The sequence below is a fragment of the Chaetomium tenue genome (assembly GCF_020726465.1).
Source record: "Chaetomium tenue strain MPI-SDFR-AT-0079 chromosome Unknown F5144scaffold_5, whole genome shotgun sequence".
NCBI classification, from domain to species: Eukaryota; Fungi; Ascomycota; class Sordariomycetes; order Sordariales; family Chaetomiaceae; genus Chaetomium; species Chaetomium tenue.
In genome coordinates this window covers 2,471,924-2,491,241 of record NW_027117333.1, presented here as the reverse complement: position 1 = coordinate 2,491,241, position 19,318 = coordinate 2,471,924, and the positions used below count along the sequence as shown (strand labels likewise).

Genomic DNA, 19,318 nt, shown 5'->3' with positions numbered 1-19,318 from the left:
CAACTCCTTCCATTTCCTGCTGCAAATTCTGCCCACCAGCGGCACCAGGCGTGACGAGCACTTCGGCCTCTTCCCTCGCCTTCTTCTTTTACGACACGACCACTTTACGACCCGTTACGAATTTCCGTTTCATTTGGTTTTCTTTTGTCCCCCAGGTTTTCGGGTTCTTCCACCGACTCTAAGAGTAGAAACGACTGTCGCCGGTCTTGTTGTCACAACCGCGAAGACGGTTGCAAACGTCCTGCATTGGAAGCATCGACACGATACGATCGCCGAGTCGCTATCTTACACACCATTCCCGTTCCACGATTCCAAAACATTCCTCGAATTTCAGCATGGGAGACGCTACCGCCCCTCGCCAATACGTGCCCCTGACCTGCCACGGCCACTCGCGACCAGTACCTCATTTGAGTTTCTCGCCTCTCGAGAAGGAAGATGCCTACTACATGATCTCGGCTTGTAAAGGTTTGCGAGACATTTGTCTTTGGCACCGTTTCTTCTGCTGACTGAGTTGCCACGCAGATGGCAACCCCATGCTCCGCGATGGCCAAACGGGCGATTGGATTGGCACTTTCCTCGGCCACAAGGGAGCTGTGTGGCAGGCGAGGCTGAGCCCCGATGCTACAACCGCTGCAACCGCATCTGCCGACTTCACCGCGAAGATTTGGGATACCCACACCGGCGAGCTGTTGTACATTCTCCAGCACGATCACATTGTCCGGGCTATTGCCTATCCGTTTGACCAATCCGGAATGATTGCAACGGGTGGGTTCGAAAAGAAGCTTCGCATCTTCGACCTGCACGACCAAAAGCCGCCCGGCGAGTCGGCCTCCGGCAGCCCTGACGTCGTCACCCCCGCCACCATCGAAACGTCGCGGGCGTTTGAGATTGGCGAGGGCGTGCACAAGGAGGCCATCAAATTCATCGTCTGGGCACAGGACCCTCGCGTCATCATCACCGCTGCGGGCGATACTCTTCGTTGGTTCGATCTGCCGACCCGCCGCTGCATTCGCGAAGTGAAGCTCGAAGGCGAGATCAAGTCGTGCGAGCTGGTTTCTTTGGCGCAGGCCCATAGCGCGCCCACGGATATTGGCGGTGGGCTTCCCGTTCTGGCTGTTGCTGCCGGAAATACGGCCTACTTTTGGGGCGGCTCGAGGGTTGAGGATGAGTTGAAGCACATTAAGCTTTCTCACGGCATCGCAAGCGTCGCTCTGGATTTGAAAGGCAGGAAGTTTGTGGTGGGGGAGGAACCAGGCACTTGGGCGCGCGTGTACAGCTGGGATGATACCAAGGAGCTGGACGTGCACAAGGGCCACCACGGTCCCATCTGGTCCATCGCGTTCTCACCGGACGGAAATCTGTACGCGACTGGGTCGGAGGATGGTACCATCAAGATGTGGAAAAACTGCGAAGGGTTTTACGGGCTCTGGCGAGGGGGCGTGCCGGGTAACGGCACAGACTAGGAGATGGACGAACGCCCTTTCGACAACCCGCCTGACGATAACGTCACAGATATACCTTGCAGTAACACCTCATCCAGGGAACACAGCCACGCCTCTCGAGCTGAAGCTGGCCGTTTCAGTTCCGAGGCCACCACGGTGTCCCCAGCGGGAGAGGATTCTGGACCTCGGAACAACTCTTCGCCCAAAAAGATCGACAAAACCATGTCACCATCGCCCCTTAATCGTGCCTCCGATTCGACTTGTTCTGACCCCCTCTCCGGTTACCAGGACGCCGACAAACCGCCCCGGTCGACCTGCGCCTGTCCATCGTGTCCCCAACACGGCGGCCGGGCAAAGTCAGGAGAGAATAAAATGGAGGAGTTCATACGTCGATCAGCGCGCCATATGATCCATGCAGTACGGCCTCTAGATTGAAGAGGGTGTAGCCATCGGGCTGGGTTTCAGTTGTTGTTGGTGGTTATTTATTTGCCTTCTGGGACGGGCTGCTTATTTCATGTTAGACGGTCACTCGTCGAACTGCATATTTTGCACTTCTAGTAATATGGCTGTTTTAAGATGGATTCTTAGATCTGCCTGAGGATTAGGCTCCGGTGTCCTGCCATGGGGGACTGGGCTGGTTGATATGTTCTGTAGGAGGTGTCGCGGAATTTCCGGTTATCCAGCCCCTGTAGAGAAGGCACCAAGTATAATTGAGTAACAGTTTTCTCATCAGCACGAAGCCCTTCACTCCAAGCCGGAAGGTCAACGGCAGAGAATGATCATGGATAAGTATGGTGTGGGCATGGCATCTGGCATGTTCCTCAAAAAGACCTGGCAGGGGTATGGGCATTTCCAAACAAAATCCATGACATCGACTGGTGGGGCCGCGGGGCACTGTTCCACGCGTGCAGGGTTAATTCTTGGCGCGTCTCCAGCTTCCGCAATTGAAGCTTATTACATAACCTGGAACCATTGCACGCGCATCCTCTTCTCGAATCCAACAATTGTTACATATTACTTGAAACTGCGCGATAGCTTGCCGTCCAATCCATTCGATATCACTATTCTACACCTGTTTTCTTGGACCCAACTTCGATATGGATGACGAATACGCGAGTTCCGAGAATGAGCAAGATGAGCTCATGGAAGATGCCGAGGACCTCGAAGCTGAGAACGACGCCGAGGAGGAGAACGAGGACGAAGAGGAAGACCAAGACGAACAAGACGAACCTGAACCGGGACAAGACGCCGAACCGGAAGCTGAAGCTGAAGCTGAAGCCGAGACCGAGTCGTTCTCTACTTCCCAGACACACGCCCCCGAGGGCCAACCAACTAGTCAAGTCGCGGCCGCGAACGCAACCGCTGCGCCCATAAGCCCGACAATCCAGAATCGATGGCGCCCGGTTCTCCGGCAAGAATACATTGACGCCCCGCTCTATGACATCGTTCCCACCATGGCGGCGCCCCAGGCGACCAGTGTTAATGCCATGGCGATCACCCCCGACCTCCGGTACTGGATCACGGGCGGCTCCGACGGCTACATCCGCAAATACGACGGCATGGGCACAATCAACGGGAAACAGCAACTCACTGTCGCCCAGCGGCATCCGTTCGTCGACAGCGTCGTCAAGGCGGGCATACTCATGAGCTACTGGGAGAACGAGGAGCCGTCGCCGCCCAATGCCCGCGCCGAGGATAGGGTTCTGTCGCCCGTGTACAGTCTCGCCGTGCACAGCGGGGCACTGTGGCTCTTGAGCGGGCTGGAGAGCGGCGGGATCAACCTGCAAAGCGTACGCCACGATGAGGGGAAGAGAATACACTGCCTGCGGGATGGCGGCCACACCAACGCCGTCAGCGTGCTCCAGCTGGCCTCTGACGAGAAGAGCGTGCTGAGCGGGAGCTGGGACAAGACGGTGCTGGACTGGGATTTGAACACCGGCAACGTCATAAGGCGGTTTGAGAGCAGCGGAGGACAAATCTCGGCCATCGAGTTGCGTCCGCTGAGTGGGGCGCCTATCCCAGCCGAGGCGAGTGAGGTTGAGATCAAAAGCGACACCTTTTTTACGGAGACAAAGCCCAGAGTTAATGGCTTCTTCCAGAATGGCGTCACGGACGAGGCGGGCGGTGCGGAACACGCTGCTCGAAGTGGGGCAGGCGCAGCCGGCGATGGTACAGGGTCGCCCGAACACGAGTCCCTTTTTGGTAGTCCCGCCGGATCTCTGTTTGGTGATAACGACACTATGGGTGGCGGTGGAGGCGGGGGCGCTTTTGGTGACGACGACGATGAATTCTCTCGTGCTATGGACATGGGACTTCACGACGACCCCAACCACCACGGGCTGGACCACTCAGGTGACTTCACCATGGGCGACACCGACATGGCCGGGGGCGGCTCTTTAGACATGGGCACGCCCACAGCAACGGCAACGGAAACGGTGCCCCCAATACAGGACGGCCCAGCCACAACACAGAGCGACTCCAACCTCTCCCGCAGTGAGACAATGACTGCCGACACGGCCCACGAAATATCAGTCGACTTCACCCAGCCATCCACCACCACCGAAGCCACCACTCAACAACAACTCCCACCCGCCACCGCCGCCACCTCCGCTCCCACCTCCCAACAACCCCCCCACCCAACCGAAACCCCTCGCCCCACATCCTCCCACACCACCACCACAGGCGGCGGCGGCGGCAGCGGCCCCTCCCTAGTCTTCACCTCCGCCGCCCCCCCACCCCACACAGACCCAACCCAATCCTCCACCAGCACCTTCCTCTCCGCCGCCATCGACGGCACCATCCGCCTCTGGGACCGTCGGGTCCCCGACCCCATCGCGCGCATCAACAACCGGCGCGGCGTGCCCCCCTGGTGCATGGGCGCGTGCTGGTCCCCCGACGGCAACTGGATCTACGCGGGGCGGCGCAACGGCACGGTCGAAGAATACTCGATCCACAACGCGACCAGCACCTGGCTGCCGGAACGGTCCCTCAAATTCCCCGCCGGCTCCGGCGCCGTCAGCTGCGTGCGGCCGATGGCCAACGGCCGCCACCTGGTGTGCGCGTCGCACGACATCCTGCGCCTGTACGACCTGCGCGACACGTCCGCCTTCAAGCACAGCAAGGTGCCTTTTATTATTATTCCGGGCCCGCCCCGCGCGGGGGTCATTTCCCAGCTGTACGTGGATCCGACGTCGCGGGTCATGATCTCGACGGCGGGGACCCGCGGGTGGGATGGCACGTCGACGGAGGTGCTGATTGGGTATGAGATTGGCGTGTCCAAATAGGATTGGCGTGCCTGAATAGGGGTAGGGCTGGCCTGCTTGTGCTCGGAAAGGGATTGGGGTGGGTGGCCTGGGGTGATGTCGGAGCTGAGTTCAGGTTTTGCGGTAGGGGTAAAGCGGGTTGACAGTTTGGGCTCTGCTGCATGTGGTGTGGTGTGGTCAGCGATGGTTATTCGTATAGGATAAGCGGTACGACGTGGTTGGCTTGGGAATACCCACATGGGATGGCGTTTTGGTTATTATTATATTCGAGGGCACTGGGGATCCAGCTTGTTGTTTACTTCCTTCACCAAAATTCCGGACAGGTCAGGTTCGACGTAGCATCATCACCCAATCAAGGAGTTTGGCACTGCACTGGTGACAAAACAACGCTGATTCAGCTACGCTAACATATGAACGCTACATGCATGTTGCTCCGCTTCCCTACTCCTGACGCCTGGCCGCCTAGAAAAAGCAAGCCATCGTGATGTTAGGAGGTGGGGGGGATACAGGCCCGGTCCTCCGCCAAAGAACTCCTGCTAAGACCAACAGGCAACCAACCCAAAGCAGTACAAAACCAAACATAAACGTGCGGCTAAGCGAGCACATACAACCAGACAGGGAAAACAACCAATACGGTAGACACCAGAGGCCATGGCCCTAAGCATCCATCGACAACGAACGCTAATCATGAGCAAGACTAGCGGCGAGCAACGTCAAAGATCAAAGGTCAATTAACCACTCCTCTTCCTCGCTCTCTTCCTTCCCCTCGGCCTTCGCCCCACCATGCTGCACCTCGTTCGATGGAGCCTGGGCAGGAATGTGGACTGGAGTCGTTGGCAACAACCTCGACGGCGTGGTCTCGTTAGACACGGAGCTGTCCGCCGTAGAAATTGCCAAGGAGGGCACGAGAGGAGCAACTTGGGCGAGGGGATGCGGCGCCATTTGGAAGCCAAGTAGGTCGGCACCAGTTTCGTTTGCCTCATGCTGGGGAGATGTGTTCACGGCGGGGACATCTGTCGGGAGATCGACCTCAGCGGGGGTCGGCCAAACCGCCGCCTGCTGCACCTGGGGTTGTTGGATTGTGGTCGGTTGAGCAGTGGACGATGTTGGGACCTTCTTGGAACGGTTCTTCCGGCCGCTTTTGCCTCCGCGGCGGCTAGATTGACCACTGGGAGGCTGGTTGCCGCGTGTGCCGGTATTGTTAGGGTGTTCCGAAACAGGGAGAGCAGCGGGTTGGGCTTGATGAGGTTCGTCCCTCAGGGTCAAGTTGGTAATGCCGCCCTGAACACTAGATGACAGGGCGCTGCTGGAACCACTGACCACTTTGTTGTAGGCCAGTTTAACCTTCTGGATGGTTTTACTGCCGCCTCCAATGCGCTGGCCTTTTGCCAGGGAAGTAGGCTGGTAAACCTCATGAATGACCGACCCCGTGGCTTGTTGTTTTTCGGTGGCGGGATGTTCCTGGAGCAACTTCTGGTCATGCTTCTCGATATTCTGGACGTACGACTCCCACTTCGCCACGGTTTGGGGTGATCGGGGAACATCTTGCGCGGCCTGTGTCTGTTTATGGTTGCGACCGTCTTTTGAAGGGTTAACTTTCCCTGGCGCACGTGGCGTCGGGGCTGGCTTGTTCAAGGAGGCCTTTAACATCTCCGTCTCCCCGGCACCCATGAGCATCATCTTATCCCCCAACGTCATGGGCTTTTTGTCGTCCTGCGCCTGCTTGGCCTCCGCCTCCCTGGCCTCCTTGAAGGCCTTGCAGTCACAGAAACATTTATTGCCACACGACTCGTGGCATCCATGGCCGCAATCGAGCTTCTTGCTGCATGGCTGGCTGCAAGGGAGGAAAGTGTGGGGCAAACTACACCGCGATGTTAGCAAACGTCGCCGAATAACGAGGCATTCCACTTACGGATGGCACTTGAGAGTGCACGGGTGACCACATTCTCTAGTCCCCCCGCAGGGCAAGTCACAGCCGCCAGCGTTATCGCCCCAGTCCTCAACCTCCTTTATCCAAATCTTTCTGTGGTGGACCTGGCATGTAAGGGGAAGACCATTCCCTTCATCGAGACGCCCCTGTTCGGAAAACCCAGAGCAGATCTTGAACCAGAGGTCGTGTGACACCTGATGCGCTCTGAGGATATTTTTGACATTGCCAAACACATAAAAGCCCCGACGAGCACGGCTGATGGCAACGACTGCGCGGCGCTCGTCCTCCAAAAAGCCCACGGAGTAAGCGCGGTTGACTTCCGGGCTACGAACGAGCGATAGAAGAACGATGTCGTTCTCCTCGCCTTGGTACGAGTCCACGGTGCACACGTTGAAAGTCCGGCCCATGAGTGAAGGGTGCCGTTTCAGCTTCCTCAGCAGTACTTGCCGCTGGCCCTTGTAGAATGTGAGAACCGTGATCGTCTCCGCGCGGTTACCGTTGGCCACGAGGTATGCAAAGAAGTTGGTGACCATCTCGGCCTCTTGCTCATTGAACTTGCTGAAGCCTGAGTTCATATCCTCGGGCCACATGTGATCGAAGAGCCAAGAGTTCCGCCCTCCCATTCCGAGAATGTCAGGACGGTTGTTAATCGATTCTACGGAGGGATGGTCGTAGAGCTCTGGGTAGAAGGGCTTCAAGATCTTGCGAAGTTCCGGTTTCATGCGGCGTTGCTGTTTGAGCATGACGAAGGGCATGTTCAGGTTGACCATCCTTTGGAATAGCGACACGTTGAGGTTATAGGGGGGGTCGCCCAGGCGCTGAATATCACACTTGGGCGCGAGTTGCTTGTGGTCTCCCACCAGGATGAGCTGTTGGATGGAAGGATACAGAGCGGACACGATGTTGGCCTCGCGGGTTTCGGCTGCCTCCTCAATGAGAAGCGACTGGGCATTCAAGGCTGCGAGGCAGCCGCGGTACTTGGTCAAGCCTGTGGTCGTGCAACCGACAATGTCGATCTTCTGCTTGTCGACAACCTGGGTGTTTCCGAGAAATTTGAACGCCTTGCGCTTCTTGCAAAGCTCGATGTTCTCGGCAAGCAATGCAGCGAACTTTGGGGCCATGGCATCCAGCAACTTGCCCTGAAAATATTGATAAACAGCGCCGCGCAAGTCACGGTCGATGGCAAACATATCCTGGGTTTGAAGGGCACGAGAGACGGCGCGCTTCCAAGATGTCAGGTTTGCTGGGTCCTTGCCTGACCAGACGTGCTTCAATGGGATAACTTGCCCCCGGAAGCGAAACGCGTCTTCTTCGTCATCGGCGATGTTCTCGATATCCTCATCATCCTCAATCTCGAACTCAGGGAGATTTTGGCGGGCCTCTGCTTCAGTGAGCTCGTGCTGTGTGGGATGGCGGTCCTCTCGAATTTTGGCAGGAATGAGGCTTTCCCCCAACCAAAGCGCAAAGGGACCATGGACGTCCATGGCCTCGTGAGTTTCCATGGACTCATCGCAAAGGGAGTCGTGTTGATCCTGCGAGATGATGCCGAAGTCGAGCAAAGTCTTTGGCTCCAGGAGCCGGTCGCTGAAAAGCTGATGGACGAGCTCCTGAATTTTCATGGTGTTTACTCGGCGCTCGTAGTCGACGTGGCCGCACTTCCTGTCCGCCGTAATCTCCCCCTTGGCGCACTTCATGCGTAGCTCAAACAGGGTACGAGGCTTAATGAGATCATTCTGGGTTCTCCCCCCCAGTCGAAGAACCTGGGCGTCCGAATTGATGCAATGCATGAGGATCTGGTCCAGGGCATGGTTCGTCTGGGCGGCCACTATGATCGGGGGGCCGCGGCGCTTGCGTCGGTTGGCGATCAAGACCTTCAGTGCTTCGACGGAGGTGAATGTTTTGCCGGTGCCCGGTGGGCCCTGCACAATGGCTAGTTCTTTGGAGATGATCCGATGGAGGCCAAGGAGCTGGGACTCATCGAGGTTGGTGAGATCCTTCAGGTCTGGCAGCGCACTCCCGAGGATGTCCTGGTTCCTGAGGTTTGCGACTGCCTCGGCGTCTTCCAGGGTTTTCCTACTGGCAAGAGAAGAGAGATCGGCAACCCGATATTCCTCAAGAAATTCGGGATGGCTGTCTTCGGTATGGGCGCCGGTTAAGTACATGTCCAAGGGAGAGCTGTGAGGGGATGTATGTAAGTAGTTGTTCGTTGTGGGCTGTGGTTGAGAGACTCACTCAGTTCTCGCAGCATGTTGCAAGCCGATCAACGAATGGCGCGCCGACTCAAAGTAGCCATGCAACGACTCGATCATGACCATCTCGAGGTTCGGGTCGAGAACGGCGTCTTTCGGGTCAGCCCAGATGAGGTCCACGAGCGGGGGATCCTGGTCGAGGCCGTCGTGATACGGGCGCTGAGCAATGGTTGCAACCTTGCAAATCTTCTTGAAGTTGTCACTCTTGGGAGAGAGTGCCACGATCTTCCCGGGCTGGAGCCGTTTCGATTGTTTCCACTGGATGCGAAACTTGGACCGCTCGGTTGAGAAGGAGACCCGGGTAAGAGGGCCGATGGTTGACATGACATATTCCCTGACCCGCACCTACCGGCAGGTTAGCAGGTTTGGTCAGAAGAAGACTCAATAGAAACTTACCTGAGTGTAGATGTTGGTGAAGTCGTCGTCCATGGCGGAGTCCCGGCGGCGATTGTCTGCGAAGCTTCTCACAGAGTAGCGCAGTCCTTCGACGGCCTCGCAGCGGAGGATCTCATATTGGGCAGCGAGATATTCATCTTTGGATGCCCAAGGAACATCGACTGGGCTTTCGGGAAGCGCGTCGATGTCGGACTGCTCGGCCAAGATCTCAGCGGCAGTGGGGAGCTCAGGCTTGGATAGCCAACCCTGGCCATTGGGACTGAAGAAGACATGGCTGTGGACAATGTTTATGGCGGACTGTTATGGGCGTAAGGCAATGGGTCAGTAAATGTCCAGGGCACATGCTGGTTGCGATGACCGATCGAGAGAACTGACCTGAGTTTCTGCGTCGGTGCCAATTATATCCATGCTCGCTACGACTACTGGATACTCAAAGAAACTGAAGGTGACGTTTCAGGTGAGATTCCAAGTGAGATTCCAAGTGATGATGATCAGATTGAGAGGGAATGTGACATAATTGACGAAGCAAACGCGACGAAGAAGGAAAGCAAACGCGACGAAGAAGGAAACCCGACGAAAAGTGAACAAAATCCAGGTTTTGTGTGGGACGAATGGGTGCAGCAGGTTGGAATTGGAAATGCCAAAGGTGAACCAATGTTTTGTTTTCCCAGGTACCTTATCAGGTGAGCTGGGTGCTTCTCAATTTTGGAGGGGTAATCGTTTAGGGCTTGCTTGAGATGGAAGTCGAGCAGGAGAGAGCTGGCAGTGTTCAAGCTGGGAGTTTGGACACACTCGCCAGGGCAGAGAGGAAGGAACGAAGGACAGCAGCACTGGGGCTTTCACGCTTCCAAGAACTGGATCACACTGGCTGTGCGGGTAACGGCAGTGCCTGCCTATCCAGGACTCCTGGTAAATTCCATTGAATTCCATCATGCCCAATTTTCCGCAGTTGTGATTGCCCAGGTGCAGATACCCGCTTTGACAGACTGTGACTCTTGGGTGATTTGTTGATTTGGTTCCCTGGCAGTCTGGCTGCATGTGCGAGATGGCAATGATGCCTTTGACCATTGCTTCACGATCGCCATTCGAACCCCCCACAAAGACAATGGCGACGTGGTTACCTACCTACCTAACCATGCTAACACACAGGGCTTCTCGCTGGAGGTTTCCACCCTTGTCCTCACCGATGTTGGTCGTTGAATCGATCATGTGAGTGCATGTAGGTGTCATCACTGTGAATTGCGAATTGCCGGGTACATGCAGAACCACCGAGAGAGGGAGGGGTCCAAGTCGTCACTGACAATCTTGGTGATTGAAGTCGTCCCTAGCTCTGGCAGACTCCCCATGCTCACCACACTCAGTTTACACACCATGCCCCCCCTTCCCCCCCACCAATCAGCAGTACCTCCTTTACCAAACAGTAACGGAAGAGGAGCCATTGCTCGCGTAGCCCTCAGTAGCCACGATCTGGTCTTTGAACGCCCCAAACTTCAGGCCGCGCTCTTTCCAAGCAGCGAAGTGGTCGGCGACGGTGACGCTGCCGCTAGAGCGCTTGTTGCGGCGGGCGGCATAGTACTGGATGATGCTGGGTCCTTCAAACGGCAGGCCGTAGCGGATGGTCCTGCCGAGGCTGTATTCACTCCCGTCCGCCGTGTACGGCTCGAACCGCTGCTGGGCGTACGCGGATGGGTCAAAGGTGCCGAACGACTCGATGATGTAGTACTCGACCAGCGGGTCGGTGGTCCAGCCGTAGACGGCCAGGTACCCGTTCCCCGATGTCTCAAAGGTGGCGTTGAAGTTGATGGTCCGTGATGGGGAGCCGGGGTTCCTGTTCTGTGTCAGTCGGGCGTCTCAGGGCTCGCTAAGTTGTGTGGCGCGTGTAATGTGTTTCACTCACCAGCCTTTGCCGCCGACAAAGTTGCTGCAATTCTGCCATTTGACATCGTAGCTGCCATCGTCCCCGTTCTGGTAGTTGACGGTGCCGCCGCCATCGGTCCAGAAGTAGTAATAGTAGCCGCCATGCTGGCCCGATGAGCTGGGGGTCCCGTCACGAGCTAGGAGGCCCTCCGCGGCATTCTTCCCGCGTGCGTGAGCCGTGGCTGGCTCGGTCGGGTTGAAGGGAAACGCGAGGGCGCTGGTGGCACCAAGGAGGAGGGCTTTCAAGGTGACCATGGCTGGGACCGACGATTTCAGGGTTACTAACGGGTGCTAGCTGAAGATGGCGTAGCGTCAGGGTCTTAGAGTAGTAACCTGGCAGTCAAACTTGTATCCATACGAAGTACTTGTACGCAAACACGGGGAACGTTAGATTATAAATGGCGCCCCAGGGCCCATCCCGTCATTCCCCTAGTCAATCCATCCATCTGGCGCCTGTCACTGGCGGCCATTGCTGCCCGCATGTGTTGCTGCTGGGCTTGTGAGCACCAGAGCCCCCGCAGTATACTGTCTTGGCTCACACAGATCCGGGGTAGATGGGGGCTTCATTATTGTGCTCTGATTTGCCCTGAATCCGCCCCCCAGGGGCCGGGAGAGGTTGATGGCGAATACAGAGACAAACCAGAAAATGCGTCAACTCCCACATGGCTAGCTCCGAGATTCCTTTTTTGAGAATGCGGGGGGTGGTATCGATCCGGAGCGAACGATCCTCTGTCCGGATGAGGCAATATTTTGGTCCCGTCCCCCACAAGGGTTTCGTGGTTCTCTCGGGAACTTCGGTGAAGACAACCCTCCAAGGCCTTGGCGTTTCAAAGTTCTTGTGGTAACGTTGCCCAATGGTATCTAAAAGGCCGAAATGCCTTGAGCTTGCCGAGCCTTCTCATAACATATCCGGGTACGAAGTCCTAACTCCTGAGCGGCCAAGTGAGTTACGAAAGGCGCAACGACCGGCCCCCCGGGGTTATATTAGGCTATAAGGGGGGAAGTCACCCTCTTGGGGAGCGAGTCCTAGGGGCTGTGGGTGGTGACTGTCCCGGCTCATTTTAGCCTGTCTGCTTGTTGTAACCCCAACAATTGGTGAGACCGCACGAGCGGGTATTGCTGCCGGCAGTGACATGGCCCTGATGGGGCGGCATGTTCAAGCCAAGGGAAACTGTGAAAAATATGGCAATTGGCATCTACCGCTCCAATAAAGATACCCATGACGGTAGTTGATGCGTATATCTCGGAGAATTAGAGGAGCCGGTTCTAATTTGGTCCTCTTTTCCGAGTCGTTGATTGTATACCCGGCTACCAGGTTACAGTTCTTAGCATGTTACCCTAGCAAGAATCCGATATATCCAAGTCTAGTGCAACACGGTCATCGGGTGAACGACCCGGAGCGGAATGTGCGGGCCACAATAAGATCTCAGTTTGTTCACTGTCTCCGCTGAAGGAGTAAGGTATGTACTTAGGTAAGTACCTCATATAACAATCTTAGTCTATTACTGGGCCAACACCAAACTTGGGCTTCCATGGTGCTTGTTTCTTATCCAGGTTGTCTCCCCACTACTTCTCGAGTTCTCTTTTATCTCTTCCCACCCTCTTTACTCTCCCAACAGGAATCTAAAGCCTTGGAAGAGCAGCTGTGGTAAAGTTCAAGTTCGGTGTTTAAGAAACCCCACAAAAGTTATACCGGATCTTCCTCTCCTTCGTCTTATCCCCCACCCCCGATCGTTGGTCTATCAATTCCCGATAGTGCTGCTTTATCTCCTCAGAGCTGATCGGCCACCAGTCCCCCAGCTCCTTTCTCACCATGTCAAGCACCTCGACCGGCAGCGTCCCCTCCCCTGCCTTGCCCTCCATCAGCGCCTTGCCAATCTCCTTCCCAGCAAGGCGGCGCTCAGCCAACAACAGCTTGACTTCCGCCGGCATACCCGCCATGGCCTTCTTCTTGTCTCCCGGCGCGGTCCCGAATGTGCTATCGTCCCACCAGTTGTGCTGCGGCGGCGGTACGTTGGCCGTGCTGATGATGCGCGTCATGGGGTCGACCAGCCACAAGGTGATACACCGGCGGTGGCCCGGCTTGGTGGGGTCGGCGAGGCGGAAGCCCGAGACACGGTGCTGCAGGGTGTTAGGGAAGGCAAGCAGGCGGCCGTGCGGAGTCAGGACGCTGCCGTAGCTCTGCAGGTTGGACCCCTCCCTGCGGCCGGACCCTAGTCGAGTGCCGTAGATGCTCTCCACCCAGCACTCGTCCCACTCTAGCCCGGCCTCGCGGAGTCGTCTGGTGCTCTGGTAGGGGTTCCTGGAACAGCCGAATTCGAGGTGGCTGTCGGTGATGTTCTCCGAGTCGAGATAGTAGAGCGCCGTGGCAACAATGCGCTCATTCATTTGCCCTCCAACGTGCCACTTGCCAGGAGAGAACTCGGGGTTCTCGGGGGTGAGCTCGATGGAAGTCATCTTGACGATGATCTGGAGGCCGGTGTGCCTGAACCTTGTGCGCAGTTTGCTGTAGGTGTCGACAGCATAGTTGGCTTTTCTCGCGGAAAAGGCTGGCGGTCGAACCTGAACCGGCCTGCGGATTTCATACCAACGCTTCTCCAACTCGATGGGATCTCCATTATCCAGATAGTCGTAACTTGGCTCCCCGGCCGATTTGCTTTCACCCGTTGAGTCTGGTAGCTTCCCCCCCGGGTTTTCAGCAGCTTCCCTCTCGAGCATTGCCGGTACTGATTCTGGGTCCCACCTCGGATTGTCAAGCCTGAATACCTATTGTGGTTAGATCTCGGAGTAGAACCAACGACGGAGCAGGGGCAAATTTATATACGCACTCGCAAGGTCTGGGGACGCCGTAGTCAGGCGTCGGAAAACGAGGTGCGTGGCGACCAGGCTGGAGGTGTTCACATCCTCCATAAGCCCCAAACCGCCGTTGAAGGCACTGGTCCCACATGGGGAGCGCTGCATCTATGAGCTTCTCAATGGCGCTGTAGGTGTCGTGGTATTTTTTCGGGTGAAGATTGTTGATGTAGCTGGTGAATCGCACGCCACCGGCGCCGTGAATACGACGTTCGCGGGGAGCCATTGGTACATGGTGGACAAATAAGTACGCCTGCTGTCAAGCGACATGCGGAGTTTCCCAAATCGTGGGTAGCCTTCCCCATTGTACATCCACGGTACCCATTCCATGGACGGGTCCATATCGTCGCTCAATTCTGGCAGCCTCGGGATCACCGTTCCTTTGCCAGCAAATTTGTCAACAGCATCCTCAACGCCCACGACCTCTGGACGAAGGACGAGCGAACGACCGTACACGAGTGAGTACATGGATGGGTGAACGAGGTTCTGCACCGTCTTGCCGGTATTGGGGTGCCAGTCTGGGTTGGGTCCTTGGTCGGCCTTCAGCCTGGCAAAGGACCGGCGTAGGGCAGACTGCAGCTCCTGGGACACAAGGTCATCCGACTTTGCAATGCTAAGGCTCGCATCCAGAGTGACCGTGATTCCGGTGCGCTTGAAGTGCTCGGCCTTGTGTCGCAGCTCCAGGATACACTACCGCAACAAGTACAGAGCAAAAGTCAGAACCAACTTAAGACTGGAGTCACTGGGGCCGGCTATAAAGGATATCACTTACATAATCGAGGCACTCGTTGTCCAATATGGGCGTCGGCATGCGTACCGGTACCTCATCGTCATCGTCATCGACTTGTCCACGAACGTTAATGCATTCCCACAGGTCCTCGTCCGGCCATGCAAGAGCTTCGGCTTTCCACTTTGTGGCAATCTCGTCGTCAAAGACCTTGATGTGCCAGTTTGGCTTGTCGGCCAGGCGGTCCATGTCCAACAGCATAGCCACCTCGCGCACAGGCATCATCGACGAGTTTCCAATCTTTCTGTGATAGATTGGCATAGGATGGAATATATCACGATCCGTGCCCATCCATCGTAAGTCCAAACCCCAGCCGGGGTATCTAGCCATTGTGGTAATGGCTGTGGTGGCTGCGGTAGTTGCTATCGTTGAAGTGGATTGCAGTGTCCAGCGATGGGGTGTAGCGATGAGGGCGAAGTGTTGGGTTTGATCCATGGGATAGAAATTGAAGGGTGCGTGGGAACAACGCAGATTTATATAAATAGTAAGTCATCACCCGATCTTAAATACCAAAGCTTTTAACTTGATCATCAGTTCATCATGATGTCAACAGTGTTTTAATATGATGTCAGAATATTGAAGTCGAGTCACGCTACCCGATGCTAGCTTCAATTCACCAAAATGATGACGCTGTAGTTCAGATGCGAGCTATGTTTGGATCTGACTCGGGACGTCTCCTATTCTCTGTCCGGCTCCAGGACGCCTCGGTGAGATTGCAGACACACTGAGTCGCGATTCACTTTGTGTGCGAGCCCGTGCGACTATTGTAAGGAGAAACTATCACATAATTAAGGGCATCATTGTTTTAATATTTAGGTTGTTTATCTGGGTAAAACGCCAATATCTTGTTGTAGAAAGAAAAGGCTTTTCTGGGGTACTATTGAAGCCTTCCAGTTCTTTTCCCGAGTCATCCGGCAGTATACTTCAATCCACTTCCCCTTCGCATTCGTTGCATATACCATGCACGTATACGATGATGTGCCAGAGGACGCCAAAGCCCAGGTCTGCTCCTGGGACTCAATAAAATCATAAACCCATCTACCCCTACCACACATAGGCATACAAAAGGAGGCCTTCCCGCGGTTCTGCCTTCGACTTGGACGACGTCACCCTATTACCCGAAACCCCACCCAACTCAGCCCACCGCTCTAAACCTGCCCACTTCCCCGCTCCCCCGCCCATCTAGCACCCGCCAACAGGGTCCGGGCCCCCAAGAAGCGCCGCTAGCAAGGACGTCGCCCCAGTATGTATGTACGGCTACCGTCAGCGCCATTGTCAAATTGTCAAGCTGCATGCCTTTCCCCGTTCTCTTCATCGCAGCCCCCCCCTACTAGCCCGCGCCGAATCACAACACCGAACACACCCTTCCGCGTCGTCTCTTACCGGCCCGGCGTCGGCGGGGCCTTCCCACGTCTGCCGCCAGGCCGTGGGAGGTCACCCTCCATAGGCTTTACCCACCCCGCGGGGGGGGGGGGGGGGCACGGTCTACACCGTCGTGGTCGCGGCCGCCCTCGTCGTCATCGGTGGCAACTAGGGTGGGGGTGCCGGGAGCGTCTGTTTCGCGAAGGCGCAGGGTCCCGGGCCGGGGGTCAGCGAGCACCGCTCCGCGGGCGGGAAGGTTTCGTCCTTCTTGCCGTCTTTGGGCGATATGAGCCGAGCTCCCTATCGTATCGCTCTGTCGCGTCCCCCGTCGCGGCTCGACTTGAGGTTAACGTAGGGGGTGTCTTCGCTGTGATGAAGATTGTTCTCCCGTGGCGGCGACCGCCGCGATGACATCCACGTCGGCTAGGTTCGCCGCCGGCCTGTTGACAAGGGTCTCGAGATCAGGTTGAATGGCCTGAATGGCTTGCGGGAAGAGGCAGGAGAAGAGGGAAGTCGTGTGGAATGGGGAGTAAGTATACACGCCTCGTGCTTCTTGACCCCAATTCCCAATTTTGACTAGAGCGGCCGGGCCCGATTCCTTCTCACGGCGGGCTGAGCTCCTGGTAGTGTTCGTCAACCAACAACTGGCACAGTAAGCCCTGTTGTCACCTCAGCTCGGGCCCTGAACCAGCATTGGCCAGTACAGCACACAGGGAGATCCGCAAGCGGAAGATCACATGAGGGTGCTTCGCCGGCTGGGAGCACTACCTTAAAAGCTAAGAGATGCCGAGCTGTGTACAGTATGTTTGGAGAACAAAAATGAAAGCATCGACCACTACGGAGTAGGCGGTGATGGGTTGGTCAAGATCAGGGTTGCTTGACGGCGAAGTGTCCGTACTGCCGGATAGAATGGATATTTTCGGGCTTCTCTCACGTCATTTAAAGGTCAGCATTTAACGAAGGAATGGACACTGAACCATATCTTAACTGTATTCAGTCTCTTCCTCGATGGAGCGGCTGGGCCCGCAACCGCCGTCTGGGCGTGACCAAAAGAGCATTAGTCAACCTGGCACGCCCATCGCATTTGATTGATGAGGCACGGAAGTGGCTAAATCATGTGGTATTCTTGACTTGAGGCTATTAAATCTGGTTGATGGGAACGCAATGAAATCAAAACGTGCAATGACGCTCAAAACCTCAATCTTCCTTCTTCTGGCCGTAGACGACGTGACTAAAAGTGTGTAAGCGCGTAAACACGTTAACCCAACCCGGCCCCTCCACAAAATATACTCACAAGTCAAACTGGGCGTGCAATTTCGAATCCTTCAGTTCGTTCCGCACCGCGGCAAGCAGCACAAACACCTCTTCCTTCTTCCACCCCAGCACGTCGCAGAATATTCGTAGCGAGAAGGCCTCGAGCCCCGTCATGATTTGCGAGATGTTGTACAAGCCAACCTGCTTCAGATGCGGGTCCTTTGGCCAGGAGCCGATGGGTAAACGGAACCTTTCGTGCTTCACGTTAGTAAACCCAGCGTCCCGCACCCACCCTTCGAGCTTAGGGCCGGGACACGCCTCCCGGCCCATTTTGCGGGTGGCCTCCAAAAACGTGTTGATCCATGTCAGGGTGTTTGATCCTTCCTTGAGAGAACCGTCTTCCGAGTAGTATTGCAAGTCGAAGTCCTCGAACTCGGCCCAGCCGCCAGGGTTGAGGTTTCTGTCGTCTTGTGAGCAGCTGATTCACCCGCGCATCTATGAGGGATCCGGCTTTTGCGGGATGGATTCGACGCACTCATGGACCCTCCCAACAAGCTTAGGCCAATCGAGGATGGAACCGGTCATGTACCGGCAAAAGATGAAGTCAAAAGGCATCTCATAAACCCAGGGGCATTCAATGTCGTCAATCTCGAATTTGACGTTGGGTGGTACCCATGGTGGCTGTATAGCACTCAGATCGTTCCCTAGAATCTGCGCCGCTGGTTAGCATCGTGGTACCGGGCGGCTCACCCAACCTGTTTGGTTATCTTGCCTGAGCGATGTTGGGGTACTCGTCGCCCATCGCCATGCTCCCTGTAGCCATCGCCGGGTCAGCATTACCCCCGGAAAAGCCGCGACCTGGAGTTGGAGCCTGTACATATTCCCGTGCCGGTGCCGATGTCAAGCACGCGCTGTAGCTTCTCCGGGTCGATGGGAGCAAGGAACAACTTGTCGCCGATCGCCTTGGTCATGAGGGCATGAGACAAATCGAGCCGGTCTTGCTCGAGGTCGTCATTTGGCATGTAGTAGGCTATAAAATGTTAGCCGAGTTTTAGGGTTACACAAAGTCGTCGTAAAAGTCGAAGTGACTACGTACCCCCAGCTCTGAAGGCATGGTAACGACGACCGTTCTCGACCGGGTAGTTGAGGATGCTGGATGTAATGGAAGCCGTGAAGGCCGAGCTAGCGCTCTCGTCAGTATCATCAACATGAAATCATGGCCATAAAATGACTTACAGGTCGTCGCCGAGAAGCGAGTCGTTATCGCCCTGTGAAGGCCCGAAATTGACCAGGTCAGTGCCCGTGTCTGTTTTCCCACGGCTCTCTCGCGGGCTTAGGGGAACGCGAAACCTACACCCTGGTCAATTTCGATGTGTGCTTCTGGTGACTGACACATGTTTGCGAGATTAGAATCAAGCCCGGGATACGGATGACAGATGTCGGTGTAGCAACCGCGTCTCAGGGAGGAACGTGGCTTCGTTTCCCAGAAGAGCGAGACTCGGGCAACAAATATGAACAGGGTCCAAGGTTCGGTTCGGTGAATCGAAGAAACGTGTGGCGTCGAACGGCAACAGCGAAGCGGGGGTGGCCGGCACCTTAAATTCAGGTCATTCGCCGAATCGCCCGATTGTGGTAGGCCAGCTCGCAGGCCAGGGCCAGTTTTCTCGACACATTACTGCCCGGGGACTGGATGGAAGAAGAGGTGTGACTTGGCTGCGACAGCGGCATGGGCGCCCGGTAGGAAAGCCAGGTTTGTGGTTGGTTCTCTTTTCAAGGTGGGTTCAGGAGCGAAAAAGTCCCTCTGCAACATCGTCCATCCCTCCCGCACGTTGGCAGGTTGGGACCCGAAGCAACGCGGAAGACAA

General features: G+C 56.1%; 6 protein-coding genes across 6 annotated transcripts; 2 read left to right on the top strand and 4 right to left on the bottom strand.

Moving 5' to 3' along the window:
- Positions 1 to 168: 168 nt before the first annotated feature.
- Positions 169 to 1,753, top strand: F5144DRAFT_297399 (WD40-repeat-containing domain protein). The gene is made up of 2 exons (XM_066783856.1): positions 169 to 465; positions 523 to 1,753. Exons 1-2 carry the CDS (start codon positions 336 to 338, stop codon positions 1,461 to 1,463), a joined length of 1,071 nt encoding a protein of 356 aa, XP_066641541.1. The 5' UTR covers positions 169 to 335; the 3' UTR covers positions 1,464 to 1,753.
- Positions 1,754 to 2,410: 657 nt separating this feature from the next.
- F5144DRAFT_578113 (SPT8-like protein) lies at positions 2,411 to 5,076 on the top strand. The gene has a single exon (XM_066789249.1). The coding sequence runs from the start codon at positions 2,540 to 2,542 to the stop codon at positions 4,724 to 4,726; it is 2,187 nt and encodes a 728-aa protein (XP_066641540.1). The 5' UTR covers positions 2,411 to 2,539; the 3' UTR covers positions 4,727 to 5,076.
- Positions 5,077 to 5,425: 349 nt separating this feature from the next.
- On the bottom strand, positions 5,426 to 9,727 carry F5144DRAFT_654185 (P-loop containing nucleoside triphosphate hydrolase protein; the record flags this gene model as incomplete). Its single annotated transcript, XM_066793091.1, has 5 exons — positions 9,656 to 9,727; positions 9,281 to 9,577; positions 8,868 to 9,229; positions 6,618 to 8,810; positions 5,426 to 6,566 (listed from the first exon to the last, which is right to left on the bottom strand). Exons 1-5 carry the CDS (start codon positions 9,686 to 9,688, stop codon positions 5,426 to 5,428), a joined length of 4,026 nt encoding a protein of 1,341 aa, XP_066641539.1. The 5' UTR covers positions 9,689 to 9,727.
- A 963-nt stretch (positions 9,728 to 10,690) lies between these two features.
- On the bottom strand, positions 10,691 to 11,452 carry F5144DRAFT_536339 (glycosyl hydrolases family 11-domain-containing protein; the record flags this gene model as incomplete). The annotated part of the gene is made up of 2 exons (XM_066787055.1): positions 10,691 to 11,108; positions 11,178 to 11,452. 2 exons carry the CDS (start codon positions 11,450 to 11,452, stop codon positions 10,691 to 10,693), a joined length of 693 nt encoding a protein of 230 aa, XP_066641538.1.
- A 1,242-nt stretch (positions 11,453 to 12,694) lies between these two features.
- On the bottom strand, positions 12,695 to 15,257 carry F5144DRAFT_654177 (uncharacterized protein). Its single transcript, XM_066793090.1, has 4 exons — positions 14,823 to 15,257; positions 14,238 to 14,740; positions 14,022 to 14,178; positions 12,695 to 13,963 (listed from the first exon to the last, which is right to left on the bottom strand). Exons 1-4 carry the CDS (start codon positions 15,165 to 15,167, stop codon positions 12,866 to 12,868), a joined length of 2,103 nt encoding a protein of 700 aa, XP_066641537.1. The 5' UTR covers positions 15,168 to 15,257; the 3' UTR covers positions 12,695 to 12,865.
- A 2,139-nt stretch (positions 15,258 to 17,396) lies between these two features.
- On the bottom strand, positions 17,397 to 18,849 carry F5144DRAFT_594226 (S-adenosyl-L-methionine-dependent methyltransferase; the record flags this gene model as incomplete). The annotated part of the gene is made up of 7 exons (XM_066790553.1): positions 17,397 to 17,430; positions 17,494 to 17,913; positions 17,989 to 18,172; positions 18,331 to 18,483; positions 18,550 to 18,635; positions 18,690 to 18,721; positions 18,808 to 18,849. The coding sequence occupies 7 exons, from the start codon at positions 18,847 to 18,849 to the stop codon at positions 17,397 to 17,399; spliced, it is 951 nt and encodes a 316-aa protein (XP_066641536.1).
- Positions 18,850 to 19,318: the final 469 nt, after the last annotated feature.

Coding starts and splice junctions, on each gene's coding strand:
- F5144DRAFT_578113 (XM_066789249.1), top strand. CDS start 2,540: ATGGATGACGAATACGCGAGTTCCGAGAATGAGCAAGATGAGCTCATG.
- F5144DRAFT_297399 (XM_066783856.1), top strand. CDS start 336: ATGGGAGACGCTACCGCCCCTCGCCAATACGTGCCCCTGACCTGCCAC. Junction 466..522: donor CATGATCTCGGCTTGTAAAG/GTTTGCGAGACA, acceptor GTTGCCACGCAG/ATGGCAACCCCATGCTCCGC.
- F5144DRAFT_654177 (XM_066793090.1), bottom strand. CDS start 15,167: ATGGCTAGATACCCCGGCTGGGGTTTGGACTTACGATGGATGGGCACG. Junction 14,741..14,822: donor ACAACGAGTGCCTCGATTAT/GTAAGTGATATC, acceptor TTGTTGCGGTAG/TGTATCCTGGAGCTGCGACA. Junction 14,179..14,237: donor GTATTCACGGCGCCGGTGGC/GTGCGATTCACC, acceptor CGACACCTACAG/CGCCATTGAGAAGCTCATAG.